Raw genomic sequence first — 15,647 nt, 5'->3', positions numbered from 1 at the left:
GTCAATCATTTTTAGTTTGTGGCTTACACAAAAGCAGGCAGCCAGCTAGAGTTGGCCAGCAGGCTGTAATTTGCCAACCCCTGTTATAGAGAACCTTTCACCAGAAAATGATGGGATTATGCGTTTTCTTTTGTGAGTCCCTGTTTTTCAAATAAAATCTAAAATGCATGCACAATGAGGTCACTCCCAAATCCCAGCCTTAGGACAAATGCAAACACCAAAGCCATACAGTCTTGGCACTCACCTTTTGCTTCGACCTCACAGTGACCACAGAGCTCCCAAACCTTGAGCCTGCCTGTGAAACACACTGTTAATGGCCTTTGAAAACATACCATATGGTTTTATCAACTTAAAATAAGGGAAAGGGCATTTTTTTTTAAAGAAGATACTTACTTCAGGAGAAATTAGTACATATTGGGCCTGAAAGAGTGTGATAAGAAAGGGAGACTGTTAATGTTATTGCTGTTCACGGATTTTTTTCTTTAACCATTTTAATTATACTCACTCAAATTTCTACATTTTAGAGAAGCCCTTGGAGAAGGCAATGGCACCCCACTCCAGTACTCTTGCCTGGAAAATCCCATGGATGGAGGAGCCTGGTAGGCTACAGTCCATGGGGTCGCTAACAGTTGGACACGACTGAGCGACTTCACTTTCACTTTTCCCTTTCATGCACTGGAGAAGGAAATGGCAACCCACTCCAGTATTCTTGCCTGGAGAATCCCAGGGACGGGGGAGCCTGGTGGGCTGCCGTCTATGGGGTCGCACCGAGTCGGACACAACTGAAGCGACTTAGCAGCAGCAGCAGCAGAGAAGCCCTTTGTCACCAGAAATTCTGCTTAGAGGAATTTAGCTCAGAAAAATAGATGTATAAAAATGTTTATGTGAACATTTATCTTACTATAACACCAAAAATTTGAAATAGACTAAGTAACAGTAGTCACTGAAATGGTTTATCTATGGATAAACTACTAAGTATCTGGTAGATATATTGTATAAGAATATAGAAAGCATAGAAGACTTAATACATTGATAGGTAAAACAAGATAAAATTATAAAATTGTATACAAAATCGTGTACAATAGGATCACAACCATTAATATATACACACAGACACAGTGTAATGATTTAAGGGTGTGCTTCAGAATCAGCTCTTGGTTCAAGTCCCTGTTCTACTATTTCCTAGCAGTGTTACCTGTAACAACTTCCTTCTCTGATCTTCAGTTTCTTTATAATGAACAGAATACCAAATTAATAGCTTTGATGTGAATTAGATTTTATATGTATATAAAAAGTGCTAGGCACAAAGTGTGTGCATGCTAAGTCGCTTCAGTCCTGTCCAAATCTTTGTGACCCTATGGACTGTAGCCTGCCAGTCCATGGGATTCTCCAGGCAAGAATACTGGAGTGGGTTGCCATGCCCTCCCCCAGGGGGATCTTTCTGACCCAGGGATCAAACCCAGGTCTCCTGCATTGACAGGCAAATTCTTTACCACTAGCACCACCTGGGAAGCCCAGGCACAGAGAGAGTAAATGCACAATAAGTGGTAGTAATTAAGTTCATAGAAAAAAATACTAGCAAGATACACATCAAAACGTTACTGGACATCTCTACAAAGTGGAATTCTTTGTACTGTATTTTCTAATAGTTTTACAATAAACTCTCTTTTCCAATTTGAAAATTAAATTTTAAGTTTAAAATAACAGCCAAGTGTTTTAGATCCAGGGAACTTAAGCAATGAAAGATGAAATAAAAAGAGCTGGAGTCTTCAAGAAACTCCAGTGGCCATGGCCTGTTTTCTGCTGTGCGCTCCTAACCAAGAACCAGTATGACACCACATCCAGCTGAACTTCAGCTACGGGGGCAAACACTGCAGAACTGCGGGAAAGCAGGCAGCTTTCAAGCAAATGATTGTGTTCTGACCTCAGGTATGGGTCAGGTCACCTGAGTCCAAGTAGAAACTAAGAGTTCTAGAGTGGACATAATTCACCAAGGCATCAGCAAGTAGCCATTCTTTCCCAGTTGAGTGTGGAATTGTGTACAACACTTACCTTTTCTTCTGGACATGGAGTTACCCATGATTTGCATTTGCCTGTCATGTCACCCACGGTGATCTGTTTGCCATTATACACATAAACACGGCCATCCTCTCCCCCCATCAGTCCCGCAGTTGCGTCTGTGATCCTCAGCGGGGCTGCTATGATGACTTCATCTGTGAACAACGAAAACCAGCAGAAGGAAGTGTCTTACTCCTTGCTGTCCTCCTTATCATTGTTCCACTGCTGGATCCTCACCCAGCCTCCCACTAATAATAATGCATCCTTCACTAGTCTACCCTGATTTCTTTCCAACGCAGAGGCTTTTGTTTTCTGTTTCATCATTCATTGATGTGGGTGGCTCTCATTTCACCACGTTCAAGAAGTATAACTCACTCTGTACATCCGGCTCTGGTCCTTGATTTATTATGAGGCTAGAACATGGGTGATGCTATTAGGGGACCCATCTTCTTGGCCAGAGCCACCATTCCTTTCCTACCTAAGCCATCATTATCCAAGTCACTCGAGTGCAGAACTCCCCCAAATCGGGAGAAGCGGCGGTTTCCGCTGAAGGTGCTGAGCAGAGAAGGCTGCGAGTCCGGTGTCAGTTCGTACATCCGAGTGCTCCCACCTTGGTGCAGGGTCATGGTCAGGAATGATACCTTAGACACGACATCTGAAATAAACCAGGGAACAGTAGCTGCCACCATCACAAGAACGACGCTAGGACACAGACTCGCAGTGACACAGGCGAAACTATGTCAGATTTGTGAATGCCAAGACTTTATATGATCATTGTAAAAGGTGTGGAAAACACCCAAAAAAAGCATAAAGAAGAAAATGTATATAATGCATATATTTGTTTCTGGTTCTGGAGAGTGATATATACTTTCATATACATACATATACATCTTAATGGGCTTTTTTGCAGATTACAAAATTTCTTTTACAACGTTTTGGTTTTATAATTAATACTATGATAAATGATATTTATGAATTACTATGATCCTTCCCCCACAGTATTTTCTGAGAACAGATTTTTAGAAGGGACCCATCTAGCATTGGATTTGGGGAATGAATATTATTTTTAAGGCTCTTGCCATTTTGCCAGACCTCTTACTAGAGAAAGTATATCAGTTTACATTTCACCAGCAGTGTGTGAGTTCCCAGTCTCACTTCAACCTTGCCATCGAGTATTCTTTTTCATACCACAAATACTTTGTAGCTTTTAATGAGTACCGTAAAATCCCTACTGAATATTTAAACGGTTGCGTGTTGTGGCCACAGTTGGACCCAGAGATCCTGCTGAGCCAGAGGCCGGGGGGACAGGGTGAGGGGGACAGGCCTAACTCTATTAGTTTACTCAAACTTGCCCTGCAAGTAGGTCAGATTTTTCACGTTTCACTCAATCTGTCCATAGAGCTGTGATTCCCCAACTCCACTGAAAACACTTCGGTGAACTCATGGGGTACTGCAGTTGTCTTTAATTTTTGCTGGTAAGATAATGACATCTGTCTGACGCCACATGACCTACCTGCTGGAGGAGGTCACAGTCTCAACACTAGATCCCTACAGTCCTTTCAATGATGTCATATCTTTGCAAAACTGGAATTTTATCATAACAGGAATTGTTATGATAAAATGCAGGCACCACTGGAAAAGCAGTGTAGGTCAAAATGAGGATGCTCCGATTCCAGGGTTTGAGAAGTGGCACAGTGCCCCAAAGGAGCTGTTAGGACAGAAACACACAGGGCCCCATGCTGAGAAAGGCCCTGTGCTTGGCTTTAGGCTTTGTTACTGACCTGCAATTCTGGATAATTTAACAGGTTTTTATTTTCCCTGGGCCCCTCAAATTATGTGGGCAAAATACAAGTAAAAAGCAGAACATCTGAACAAGATTGGATTATATCTACGTTAACATGGTTGTGACACTGGTTATGGTTTGCAAGAAGCCATTGGGAAAAACTGGATAAAATGTAACGTGACCTATTATTTCTTACAGCTACAGGTGAATTTACATAACTGTCTCAAAAAGCATCATTTATATATCACATATACATTGATATATATATTAATCTTTCTGTTTTACATTTTATACAATATTTTATAATAGAGAAAATTACTAAGGCAGTAAAGGGGCCAAGACTAAGAAAATTTGGAATGCTCTAATTCACAGCAGTCTGACATCAACAGTGAGACAATTAGTAATGTGTGTTACAGGAGTTTAAGAGATGACTACCGAGACTGTAACCGAAAAAACCAAAAATATTGCAGATTTAGGACACAGCATTATAACAAGTTGCTGACTTAACTCGTGCATCGAAAAATTTAACCATTCCTTTGCCCAATTCACTTCTGCTTATTATTCAAATACATTGTATGAAACAAAATCTTTCTGAAAAATAATTTGACAGTATGTACAAAAGCCTTAAGACTGGACCATCTGACAGTAAATGTTGGCATGTACATATGCAAAAAAAAGTGATACAGGTATCAAAAATCATGTTTTAGAATACTTAATATCAGAACATGCTCAAGATAAAATATTAGGTGTGAAAATATATCTCCTTATATTTTCACAAATTTCTACAATAAGCATAATACACTTTTATACTCTTGGAGAGAATCATTTTTTTGCTTGTTTGTTTTTAACTTTCCCATAAAGTAAACAAAATAATGTTTTATTACCATAAACTCTCAGAGTGGACCTGTTCCCAGTGAACTGGCTTATAAAACTTGCTGTGTCTCCAAGCTCAATGGGATAGGAGTTTTAAAAACACACCAAGCTATTTTCACGTGTGATTTTCAACAGATCTCTGATGTGGATACTGTAAGCTGTATTTTGCGTTCAGGGAGTTTAAGTAACTTCCTCCAAGGTAACCCACATTGCTATTAATGAGAAACATAAATATTCAAATCAGGTCTGTCTGCCTCCAGATTGCATAACTTTCCCTCAATATGACATGGTCAAGGAGTGACACAACTATTCATGAAAAAGTGAAGTTTCATGGTGGGTGACCTACCTTGGGTCGGGGCCCCCACCAGCAGCACTTGGGTCCGGGTCCCGTTCACCATCACGTGACCACTAGACAGGGAGGTACCCAGTTTCCCCATTGCCTGTGAAATGCAGTAAGTCACTACAGTACAGCTGAGAAACTTTGTGGTGTCCACTTCCCTGGGGAAGGAGGGGGCCACCATACCTTGTCTCCAGAAATGGCAAACCAGGTTTGACAGTTTGGCGGGAAATAGCCATACACCCGTCCAAGGCTCTGTTTCTCATCACGAGTGTGGAAAAAGTCGCCCTGACTGGAAGCAAGCACACTGGGCTTAGGTGCTAGGACACAGGACACAGCGCTGGGCAGGTGTTCAGGTCCAAGAAAAGATGACCCACATCTTCCCCACTCACAGCGCCCCCCCTCCATCCCACGCTACTGGTCCCTGTCATCGGTGAGGGGAGGCTTTCAGAATGAAACCCAATATCAAGGCTCTCCAGGTTAAGAGGTTCACATTCTACTTCCCAACTGACAAAATAGGGGGATACCTCCTGTTATGGGCTGGATTGTGTTCCTCAAAATTCGTATGTTCAAATCCTAACCGCCAGTACCTCAGAATGTGATAGCATTTGGAGACAGGATCTTTAAAGAGGTAATTATGCTACAATGAGGTCATTGGTGGGGCCCTGATCCAATGTGACTAGTGTCCTCATAAGATGGGGGAGAGACACCAGGAATCGATGCACAGAAAAGAGGCTGTGTGAGACGCAGGGAGAAGGTGGTTGTAAGTGACAGGCGCCCTGGAAGATAGCAACCCTGCTGACACCTTGATCTCAGATCTCTAACCTCCGAAACCATGAGATCATCAATTCTTGCTGCTTAAGCCACTCAGACAATGCAGGCAAACTAACATAGCTCTCTCTCTCAAACTTCTAAAAAGGAACATTTGCAACTTGACCCAGAGTTTTTGCTTGTCCTTGAGGGGTAGGAATTTCAGAGCCACTTCCTGTGAACCCCACATTCAGTGGGCTCCCCAGGCTTCAGGCACCTACCCCTTGGGTCACTGGTCCCTGCACCCCACCTCAGGGCTCACCTGCTGGTGTTCTTCCAGGTCGGGCTTCCAGCCAGGAGCAGAGTCCTGTTGTTGACAGTGACACCGTGAAGGGAGTACCCCAACCAAGCAAAGTCCTCCTCGCCTCTCACCATCCAGTTGGCAGCTTCCACATTCAGCTTTTCTGCACAAGACAAGCAGTGCCTTCTACTTTATGTGGAAAGACTACAGGAGTGGGAAGAGTGGCCCTTTGTGTAGGATAATGAGACACGGGTTCATTGGGCTGTTTTTGCCACAACTCTTACGTGCTCCCATACATGTCACCAGCACCCCAGCATCAGAAATGGGACTCAGGCTTCATACAAAAAATACATTTCTAGAGTTAGCCTCTGTGGAGTGGAGGGTGCTATTTAGAAAGAGAACCTGTTGGAAATTTTCTTGGCAGTCCAGCGGTTAGGATGCTGTGTTCTCACTGCCAAGGATCTGGCTTCAATCCCTGGCTGAGGAACTAAGATTCCACAAAATGCATGCACCCCACCCCCCCAAAAAAGGCCTGTTGCACAGCTGGAGTATCAGTGGGATGCTTGAATATTTTCCCTCTTCCATTGAGACACTATGAGGGTAACTGTTGCCCATCCCCCACCTCCCGCTTTGGATCTCGGTCTACACACTGGATCCTTCTGTATATTCAGTAAACCTGTTCACATCACTTGCAAGAGGAAGAACGTTCGAGAATTCGGTGAAACCATACACAACAAGGAAAACAGGACAGAAACCCCTATATAAGAGAATGCACCACAGACTAGAGCAGTGGGGGTCTCCACCCACCCCATCCCCAGCAAGCACTACCTCTGTCGCTGTTACTGGAGCCAGAGTAAAATGCAGCCACGATGCCCTTCTGTTTCCCTCCACCTGGAGCAAAAGGGGAGCCAATCACCAGGTCTGGTTCACTGTCTCCATTCACATCTGCCGCCAGGAGGGTCCAGCCCAAGTTACAGTAGGTATCCTGCAGAGAAAACGGGAACCCAACCACCTTTTACTCAGCCTTGAGGCAATCAGGATACGGTGAGTTCTCATTTTCTGTACCTGATGAAGGTGGTCAACATACCTGGCAAGAGATGGTGACGTTGGGGGAAGAAGATAGTTGTCCTTGTTTAGAGCCGAAGTAGATGTACACTGCACCCTAGACAAGGACAAACCACAGGGCGATCGTGAGACTCGGCGGTGACCTGAGAACCTTAAGTATGAGCAAGACAAAGATGACTGATGATGAAATGAATCACCATCAGAGCCCCGTAGGGTCAGGAGCTCAGTTACTGACTGAAGTCTGTGTCCAGTCCTCTGCATCAGCCTCTTCCATCAGATTATTAAGAGTCCCCAAAGCAGAAACTATCATTTTCATCTTGATCTCCCCTGCATCTTGCTCCAGGTCTGCCATCCATAATTGTTCAACATATTTGCAGAATGAGCTACTCAACTGCCCACGACCCTTTCAAAGCTCAGCTCAGTTTCCGGCTCTTCCCTGAAGCCCCACCACCACCCCGACCCAGCCCATTACTCCTCTCAACACCAGTACATCTTGTCAGTACCACTCACTTGCCTTGGGACAGAGGCCATGCTGTTACTGTGTTACGAACCAGTTCCCATCTTACAACTTGCCTCTCTCCATCCCTCCTCCTCCTAGAATCATTTCCTTTCCAGGGTGAGCTGAGGACTGAGTACACACTGATGGATAAGACCAACCTCTGCCCTCCTCAAAAGCTGGCCAAGGGGCAACTGTGACACTGCAGTGGGAGAAGCTACAAAGTGGCAGCGAGCACAGGACATCAGTGTCCCTTGAACCAAGGTTTAGATCACACTTCCTCCAAGAAGTGAGGTGTTACCCCCCACAGGAAAAAAAAAAAAAAAAAAAATGGAAGAGGGGATTTCCAGGTAGAAGGAACTAGAAGAGCATGGGTCCTAACATGAGGGCGCCCGATGGTCTGCATGAAAAATTGTTTCCACGACTCAAGAGTGAGGAGGGAGGGGAAGAGGTGAGCCCGGTGGGAGAGGGTGATGCAGGGCCTTTGACTCCACGGTCACTGGCGGTGCTCGGCCATGGTGTGGGCTCGGGGGAGCAAGAGCCCTGTGGGCCAGGGCCCGGGATCTCTGTTTTCAGAGAGAAAAAGAGGGAACGTTCTGGGTTCCATGCCCGAGAGGAAGGATCCAGAGACTCACCTCCCTGCCCCATGACAGGAAGCTGTGGATGAGCTGGAATTTCTGCCTCCCCTCACCATCTCTCAGCATCCCCGGGGGAGGAAAGGAGGGAAGGAGAATGCAGGACCTGGTGGAATTGGGAAATCCCACCCGTGAAGCCAAACTGAGGGCAGGGAGGCAGGAACAGGATCTGCCAGGTAACCTGAGGTCACAACAAGGACCTGAATGGAGGGCTGGGATCATCTCCCCACAAACACTGCCTGGCACCCCTTCTGCCTGCTTCTCTCCAGAGGCTCCATGGGCACCAGCCTCCATCCCCACTATTCCCCCCTCCCCACCAGCCTCCTTACTGTGTATGTGAGCTTCTCGGAGCCCACCGAGGGGGCTCCCACAGCCAGGTCAGGCACGCCGTCCATGTTAAAGTCCAGCACAGCCACAGCTGAGCCAAACCGACCTGAGGGCTGAAGAGACACCAGTTACTCCCCCCGGGCTGAGCCACAACCTTCAGAAGAGCATAACTGACTCCCTGGGGGACCCCACTGAGCACCCAGGACTGAGGAACAAGACCGCAGCCCACTCAGCATATCCATGACACTCCAGATGGCTAGCTCATACTAAGGATGTTTCTGGCATGTCTCTCTGTCTCAAGGGGAAGATAAGGTGCCAAAGAGAAGAATGTAGGTCCTTAAAAGTTCTGGGCTTTCAGAAAATGGTCTTGTATATCATTGTTAAGGACTAGACTCCTATTGGAAAGTACCCAAGATAATAATCACTTAACAGCAGCTAATGTCTGTCAAATACTCAAGATGTTCTAGAGCTGTACTGACCAGTGCAGTAGTCACTAGATAAATGTGGCAGTAACATTTAAATTACTTAAGTCAATTTTTCAGTTTCACTGGCCACATTCAAATGTTCAGAAGCCAAAACACTTAGTTGCTCCCATACTGAACAGCACAGCTTTAAAGCATCTCCATCGTTACCGAAGGGTCTATTGATTCTGCTGTAGACACTGTTCAAGCATTTTACATGGATTACTAGCCCCTAATTTCATGGTTTACAGATGGAAAACTCAGCCCATTCAGGGACCATTTTCTTCCAAGGTGGGTTTTCTAGATCTTCCATCTGCTGCCTGGAATCAGACTAGACCTAAGGGAAACTCATGAGGTTCTCCTATCCTTTCACAACTTATTTAACAATAAAGTCTTGCACAAATGATGCTTGCTACATCAAACACACACCCCAGAACCCACATCTCTTATTTGTTGGTTAATCTCTCTATACCTGTGTGCAATGGCATCTGAGAACACAGCCCCTTTCTACCGGGTGGGGGGAGGCGGGGTGGGTACTTGATAAATGAGAAAGGATTGCCTGGAGATACAAGCAAGCTGGGGCAGGTTGGGGACCCATAAGTAGGGGCCCCTGCCAACTGAAAACGGGTTCATTTCATCAACAGCAGCTCTACTAGCAAGCCCTCCTGCAGGGTAACTCATTCCAAGAAAAAGCATAGTATTCTAAAATTGGCAGATGCTTGATGGAATTCCAGCTATTTCAAGTCCTAAAAGATGATGCTGTTAAAATGTTGCACTCAATATGCCAGAAAATTTGGAAAACTCAGTGCAGGCCACAGGACTGGAAAAGGTCAGTTTTCATTCCAATCCCAAAGAAAGGCAATGCCAAAGAATGTTCAAACTACCACACAATTGCACTCATCTCACACACTAGCAAAGTAATGCTCAAATTCTCCAAGCGAGGCTTCAATAGTACATGAACTGTGAACTTCCAGATGTTCAAGCTGAGTTTAGCAAAGGGAGAAGAACCAGAGATCAAATTGCCAACATCCATTGGATCATAGAAAAAGCAAGACAGTTCCAGAAAAACATTTACTTATGCTTTATTGACTATCCCAAAGCCTTTGTGTGGATCACAACAAACTGTGGAAAATTCTTCAAGAGATGGGAATACCAGACCACTTTACCTGCCTCCTGAGAAATCTGTATGCAGGTCAAAAAGCAACAGTTAGAACTGGACATGGAACAACAGACTGGTTCCAAACTGGGAAAGGAGTACGTCAAGGCTATATACTGTCACCCTGATTATTTAACTTATATGCAGAGTACATCATGAGAAATGCCAGGCTGGATGAAGCACAAGCTGGAATCAAGATTGCCAGGAGAAATATCAATAACCTCAGATATGCAGATGACACCACCCTTATGGCAGAAAGTGAAGAACAACTTCAGAGCCTCTTGATGAAAGTAAAACAGGAGAGTGAAAAAATTGGCTTAAAAACTCAACATTGAAAAAACGAAGATCATGGCATCTGGTCCCATCACTTCCTGGCAAATAGATGGGGAAAAAATGCAAACAATGACAGACTTTATTTTCTTGGGCTCCAAAATTACTGCAGATGGTGACTGCATCCATGAAATTAAAAGACTCTTGTTCCTTGGAAGAAAAGCTACGACAAACCTAGACAGTATATTAAAAAGCAGAGACATTACTTTGCTGACAAAGGTCCGTCTAGTCAAAGCTATGGTTTTCCCAGTAGTCATGTACGGATGTGAGAGTTGGACCATAAAGAAAGCTGAGCGCCGAAGAACTGATGCTTTTGAACTGTGGTGTTGGAGAAGATGCTTGAGAGTCCTTTGGACTGCAAGGAGATCAAACTAGTCAATCCTAAAGGAAATCAACCCTGAATATTCATTGGAAGGACTGATGCTGAAATTAAAACTCCAATACTTTGGCCACCTGAGGCAAAGAGTAGACTCATTGGGGAAGGCCTTGATGCTGGGAAAGATTGAAGGCAGGAGGAGAAGGGGACAACAGAGGATGAGATTGGTTGGATGGCATCACTGACTCAATGGACATGAGTTGGAGCAAGCTCCAGGAGTTGGTGATGGACAGGGAGGCCTGGTGTGCTGTAGTCCATTGGGTTGCAAAGTGTCGGATCCGACTGAGCAACTGAACTGAATTTGAGATATCTATCCTAATCTTCCATTTCATAGATAAGGACCAGAAAGGTTAACTGCAGACCAACAATGATGGCTACAAGATTCCCATCCCTAGTGCACGCGGTAATCTGGCATCTTCCCCATTACTTAAGGACACCAGGAGACAAAGGCATGGAGTTACCTCCTTCCTCACCCCAAGGATCTTGGATGGAGTTTCCCAACCACAGGAAGCAGCTGCCTCTGTTACTCCTTGTCTACAGGAGCCCAAAGGATTATACTTGATACCATAGTCTGACAGGGGAATGGCTTGGTGAAGAAGAAAGAAGTAGCAGGAATGGGTTAATTTATTTTGGAACTTTCTCATGTGGTGTCAGAAGGGCCCAGAAAATGCTGTCCCTGTCCCTCTGGGACTGTGTGACCACGTACTCTGCCATCAACTTAGTAATACCTCTTGGACTCAGGGGCTCCTTCCATCAGAGGTTAAAGTGAAAGTGAAGTTGCTCAGTCCTGTCCAACTCTTTGCAACCCCATGGACTGTAGCTTGCCAGGCTCTTCCATCCATGGGATTTTTCCAGGCAAGAATACTGGAGTGGGTTGCTGTTTCCTTGTCCAGGGGAATCTTCTCAACCCAGGGATCAGACCTGGGTCTCCCACACTGCAGACAGACTCTTTACCATCTGAGCCACCAAGGCAGCCCTATCAGAGCTTAAACTTGATTATAAACCTCTGAAGTTTTCATTATTTAAAGTATGTTTAGGAGCACCGTCCTATTTTTTCACAGCATTAACTCCACAATGAAAGGCTTAGTGGGGTGTCTGGGACAAGTAAAAGTCTGACCTCCAACTCCCCTGGTGCTTGATATTTGGAGTTTGTGGGGCCACCAAAGCCCCCACACTCATCCATGGTGGGTAACAGGGCTCATTCAGCCCCTCCTTACTTATCTCTTGAGTAAGGACGAACACCAATGACATCCATGAAGAACACCCTCCAGGTCTCCAGTGCTCCTGAGAGGAACTCATGCTGCCTTCATGTGGAACATCTGTACAGTCATTGTGGGATTTTTCTGGTAATGAATAACCACTTAAAGGAATAAAATCTGACCAAAGTCTGGAGTTTAGTTAATAGTAATTTACCAGTGTTGGTCTCTTAATTTTGACAAGAATGCCATAATTATGTAAGATGTTAACACAGGGGAAACTGGGTCAAGAGTACATGGGAATTCTCTAGACTGTCTTTACAACTTTTCTGTGAATCTAACATTCTTCCAAGAGGACTTCCCTGGTGGTCCAGTGGTTAAGAATCCACCTGCCAATACAGGAGACACGGGTTCGATTTCTGCTCCAAGAAGATTCCACATGCTGTGCAGAGACTAAGCCGAAGTGCTACAACTACTGAAGCTTGTGCACCCTAGAGCCCATGCCCTCCAACAAGAGATGCATGCACGTGTCTGACTCTTTGCAATCACATGGACTATAGTCCATCAGACTCCTCTGTCTATGGAATTTTCCAGGCAAGAATACTGGAGTGGGTTGCCATTTCCTCCTTCAGGGGATCTTCCCAACCCAAGGATTGACCCCGCGTCTCCTGCAGTGGCAGGCAGATTCTTCACCACTGAGCCACCTGGGAAGCCCCACAATGAGAAGTTCACACACCTCAACTAGAGAGTATCCCCCGCTCACCGCACTAGAGAAAGCCCACCCACAGCAATGAAGCTCCACCAGCACAGCCAAAAATAATTCTTTTTTAATTTTTTAAATAAAATTCTTACAAGATAAAAAAATTTATATTAAAAAAACACCCCAACAAAACAAAACAAGGTTTTGTATTATCATATTATCAAGACATCACATCCTGATTGGTTATTCAAAGGCACTCGATAGTATGGGTGTTTCGGAAGGTGTCGGACAAACCGCTAAAAGATAAAGAGACAATGAGATCAATGAAGTGAACATGCTTTTCAAAATAAAAGTCACTACACAGATGCAGGCCCCTGGATGTTTGTTACTATCATCGTTCTCACCATTGGACATTTATCCTAGAGAGTTTGCCGGGAAAGGCAGGCAGTGGCTTATCAACTTTGAAAGGGAAAATGTGCGATGTGGCCTCACCTGGAAACCCTCCAGGATCCCGTGGGCCTCCTTGTCCAGGTCCAGGTCGACGGGTGGCAAGCCCAGGTCATTGCCATAGATGAGGTACACGCGCCCCACGTGAACGTGGCCTGGGTGGCTGTAGCCAGGGGCGCCCACCACCAGGTCACCGTATCCATCCTGGTTGAGATCAGCCGAAGTCATCGCCCTGTAAGAAGAGGGGGGAACCCACTGCAGTGTCCACTGAGAGCTCTGGGCAGAACTGTCTCCTGTCCCTTTCTAGATTCTAGAATTTAACTTCCTCTCATTGGTTTTTCCATCCGAAAATACTCAGAGGTTATATTCACCTCTGAGGTTATATTGCTTGTGGGATTCAGTCTTGTTCTCCAGAGGAAAAAAAACAAAAGACGAAATTGGACAATTCAAGGCCTCTGAGCATTTCTGGACCATAGAACCTGGACACGCAAAAAGCACTCTCACAAAGCTTCTTGTTCTACATGCAAAACCCAGAGCAGACAAAGCACAATTCCAGGCTCCACCTGACAACAGAGAGGAAATTCACCTTCAGCCAATGGCACAGATTGCTTTACAACCGGCTCAATTCATCTCAGTTTGTCACCTGATCAAAGACAGGCTTGTGGTAAGCAGACCATTTTATTTCTACCATAGCTACATAGAGGACCTTATATTGGAAAAAATTAAAGAGACTTAGTGGATGTTTCTAAATAAGCATCTATGACCTGCCGGTTACAGAGAGGGACAATCTGAGTCAATGGTTCAGATGTCTCAGTTGGGGCTGGAATGACCAAGTCATTTATCTATTTTGGCTCTGATGGCCACATAAAGAATAAATAGCAGGGACTGCTCTGGTGGTTCAGAGTTTAGGAATCCACCTGCCAATGCAGGGGACATGAGTTCGATCCCTGGTCCCAGAAGATTCCATATGCCGCAGGGCAACTAAGCCAGTGTGCCACAACTACTAAGCCCATATGCTGCAACTGCTAAAGCTCCCGTGCCTAGAGCCCCTGCTCTGCAGCAAGAGAAGCCACTGTAATGAGAAGCCTGCAAACCACAACAATGAGCAGCCCCCACTTGCCGCAACTAGAGAAAGCCTATGAAGACCTAGTGCAGCCAAAAATAATTTTTTAAAAAAAAAGAAGAAGAAACAGCAGAACAGAGGAAAAAGAGAAGAGCAGTTTCTAACGGGTGTGATGCCTGGTGGATGGGGTCAGACACACACCATGGAGACACTGCTGGTCTGTATTCCCCAAGTTGGGACCCTGGCCAGTAATGGCCCCCAAGAAGGAGCTCTGTGCTGTACCCCTCTCCATGTGGCAAGGAGCCCAGCAGAAGGCCCTCATTTGGATTTTCAGGAAGGCAGCCAAGAAGAGCCATTCATTATTCACAAATGAACGGCCAGTTAAGACAGCACTCACCCCCCATTCCTTGTGCTGGAGCTGAATACATTTGCAGCCTGAAGAGGAAGGGCTATTGGTTTATTGTTCCAAGGAAATTGCAATGTTATTTGTATTTTAAAAGTGTGATTTTTAAAAAGACATTTTATAAAAACCTCCAAAAAAATAGTCACTTTTACATCCTTGGGCTGTTTGGTTGTGAAACAGAGTCCCCCTAAAACAAAGCTCCCCTATCAAGTTGATGATTAATCTCTCTATCCAAACCTTTATTCCCTTTCTTGTGCCCTCTGACCTCAATCCTGTGCTAACTGAACACTAATCAACTGGAGTAAGATGACTAAAACTACTATTGTCCATAACACTGTTAATGTACTGTAATCGATGTTGTAGATGTCATCATTAATGTACAAACACAGCTTGGGAGGATAAGCTAACAGATCCCCAAACCATGGACCACCTGGCCAGAGAATTACAAACCAGAAACATCCTAGCCCCTGAAATTATGATTAAGAAGTGTCACAGGACGTTGATCCCAGCTTCCTTGGTCTTCCCTTTTAAAACACTCTAACTCAAAGACCAAATTGGAGTGGACCTGAGGCTTATCCCCATCTCCCTTGCTTGGTGCCCTGCAATAAACGCTGTGCTTTCCTTCACCACAACCCGGTGTCAGTACACTGACTTTGCTGTGCAGCGGGTGATGGAAACCTGAGTTGAGTTTGGTAACAGTTGCTCTTTAAAAATCAGAGGAATCCCTAAAATTCTCTTTATTAGATTATTGTGGTGTCCCAGGCTTTTGCCTTATGAAACTATAATAGTCCTGTCAGTATAATAGCCACCTGCTTTTATCCTTCTAATGTCATTAGATGCCAAAAAAATGTGTAATAATCTATCTCCAAAAACATTTAAATTTTAAAAAT

The 15,647-nt window shown here is 44.9% G+C and overlaps 1 protein-coding gene across 10 annotated transcripts in view; it reads right to left on the bottom strand.

Moving 5' to 3' along the window:
* The window catches only part of GPLD1 (glycosylphosphatidylinositol specific phospholipase D1), an 89,413-nt gene that overhangs the window by 3,121 nt on the left and 70,645 nt on the right, over positions 1-15,647 (bottom strand). For 5 of the 10 annotated variants that reach the window (XM_081522189.1, XM_081522185.1, XM_081522188.1 and 2 more), the window contains 11 exons: positions 13,337-13,523; positions 8,628-8,738; positions 7,190-7,264; positions 6,931-7,087; positions 6,124-6,265; positions 5,238-5,343; positions 5,061-5,154; positions 2,537-2,713; positions 2,053-2,213; positions 394-420; positions 245-295 (listed from right to left, as the gene is read on the bottom strand). In XM_081522189.1, the coding sequence (XP_081378315.1) occupies positions 245-295; positions 394-420; positions 2,053-2,213; positions 2,537-2,713; positions 5,061-5,154; positions 5,238-5,343; positions 6,124-6,265; positions 6,931-7,087; positions 7,190-7,264; positions 8,628-8,738; positions 13,337-13,523 (1,288 nt within the window). Of the gene's footprint in view, positions 1-244; positions 319-393; positions 421-2,048; positions 2,214-2,536; positions 2,714-5,060; positions 5,155-5,237; positions 5,344-6,123; positions 6,266-6,930; positions 7,088-7,189; positions 7,265-8,627; positions 8,739-13,336; positions 13,524-15,647 lie in introns of all 10 variants that reach the window. The other 5 variants (XM_081522193.1, XM_081522190.1, XM_081522192.1 and 2 more) reach the window with 2 other exon arrangements.

Source organism: Giraffa tippelskirchi, chromosome 8 (genome assembly GCF_054371585.1).
Source record: "Giraffa tippelskirchi isolate mGirTip1 chromosome 8, T2T-mGirTip1v1.2.pri, whole genome shotgun sequence".
NCBI lineage: Eukaryota > Metazoa > Chordata > Mammalia > Artiodactyla > Giraffidae > Giraffa > Giraffa tippelskirchi.
The sequence above is the reverse complement of the archived record's forward strand: the minus strand, read 5'-3'. Positions and strand labels throughout refer to the sequence as shown.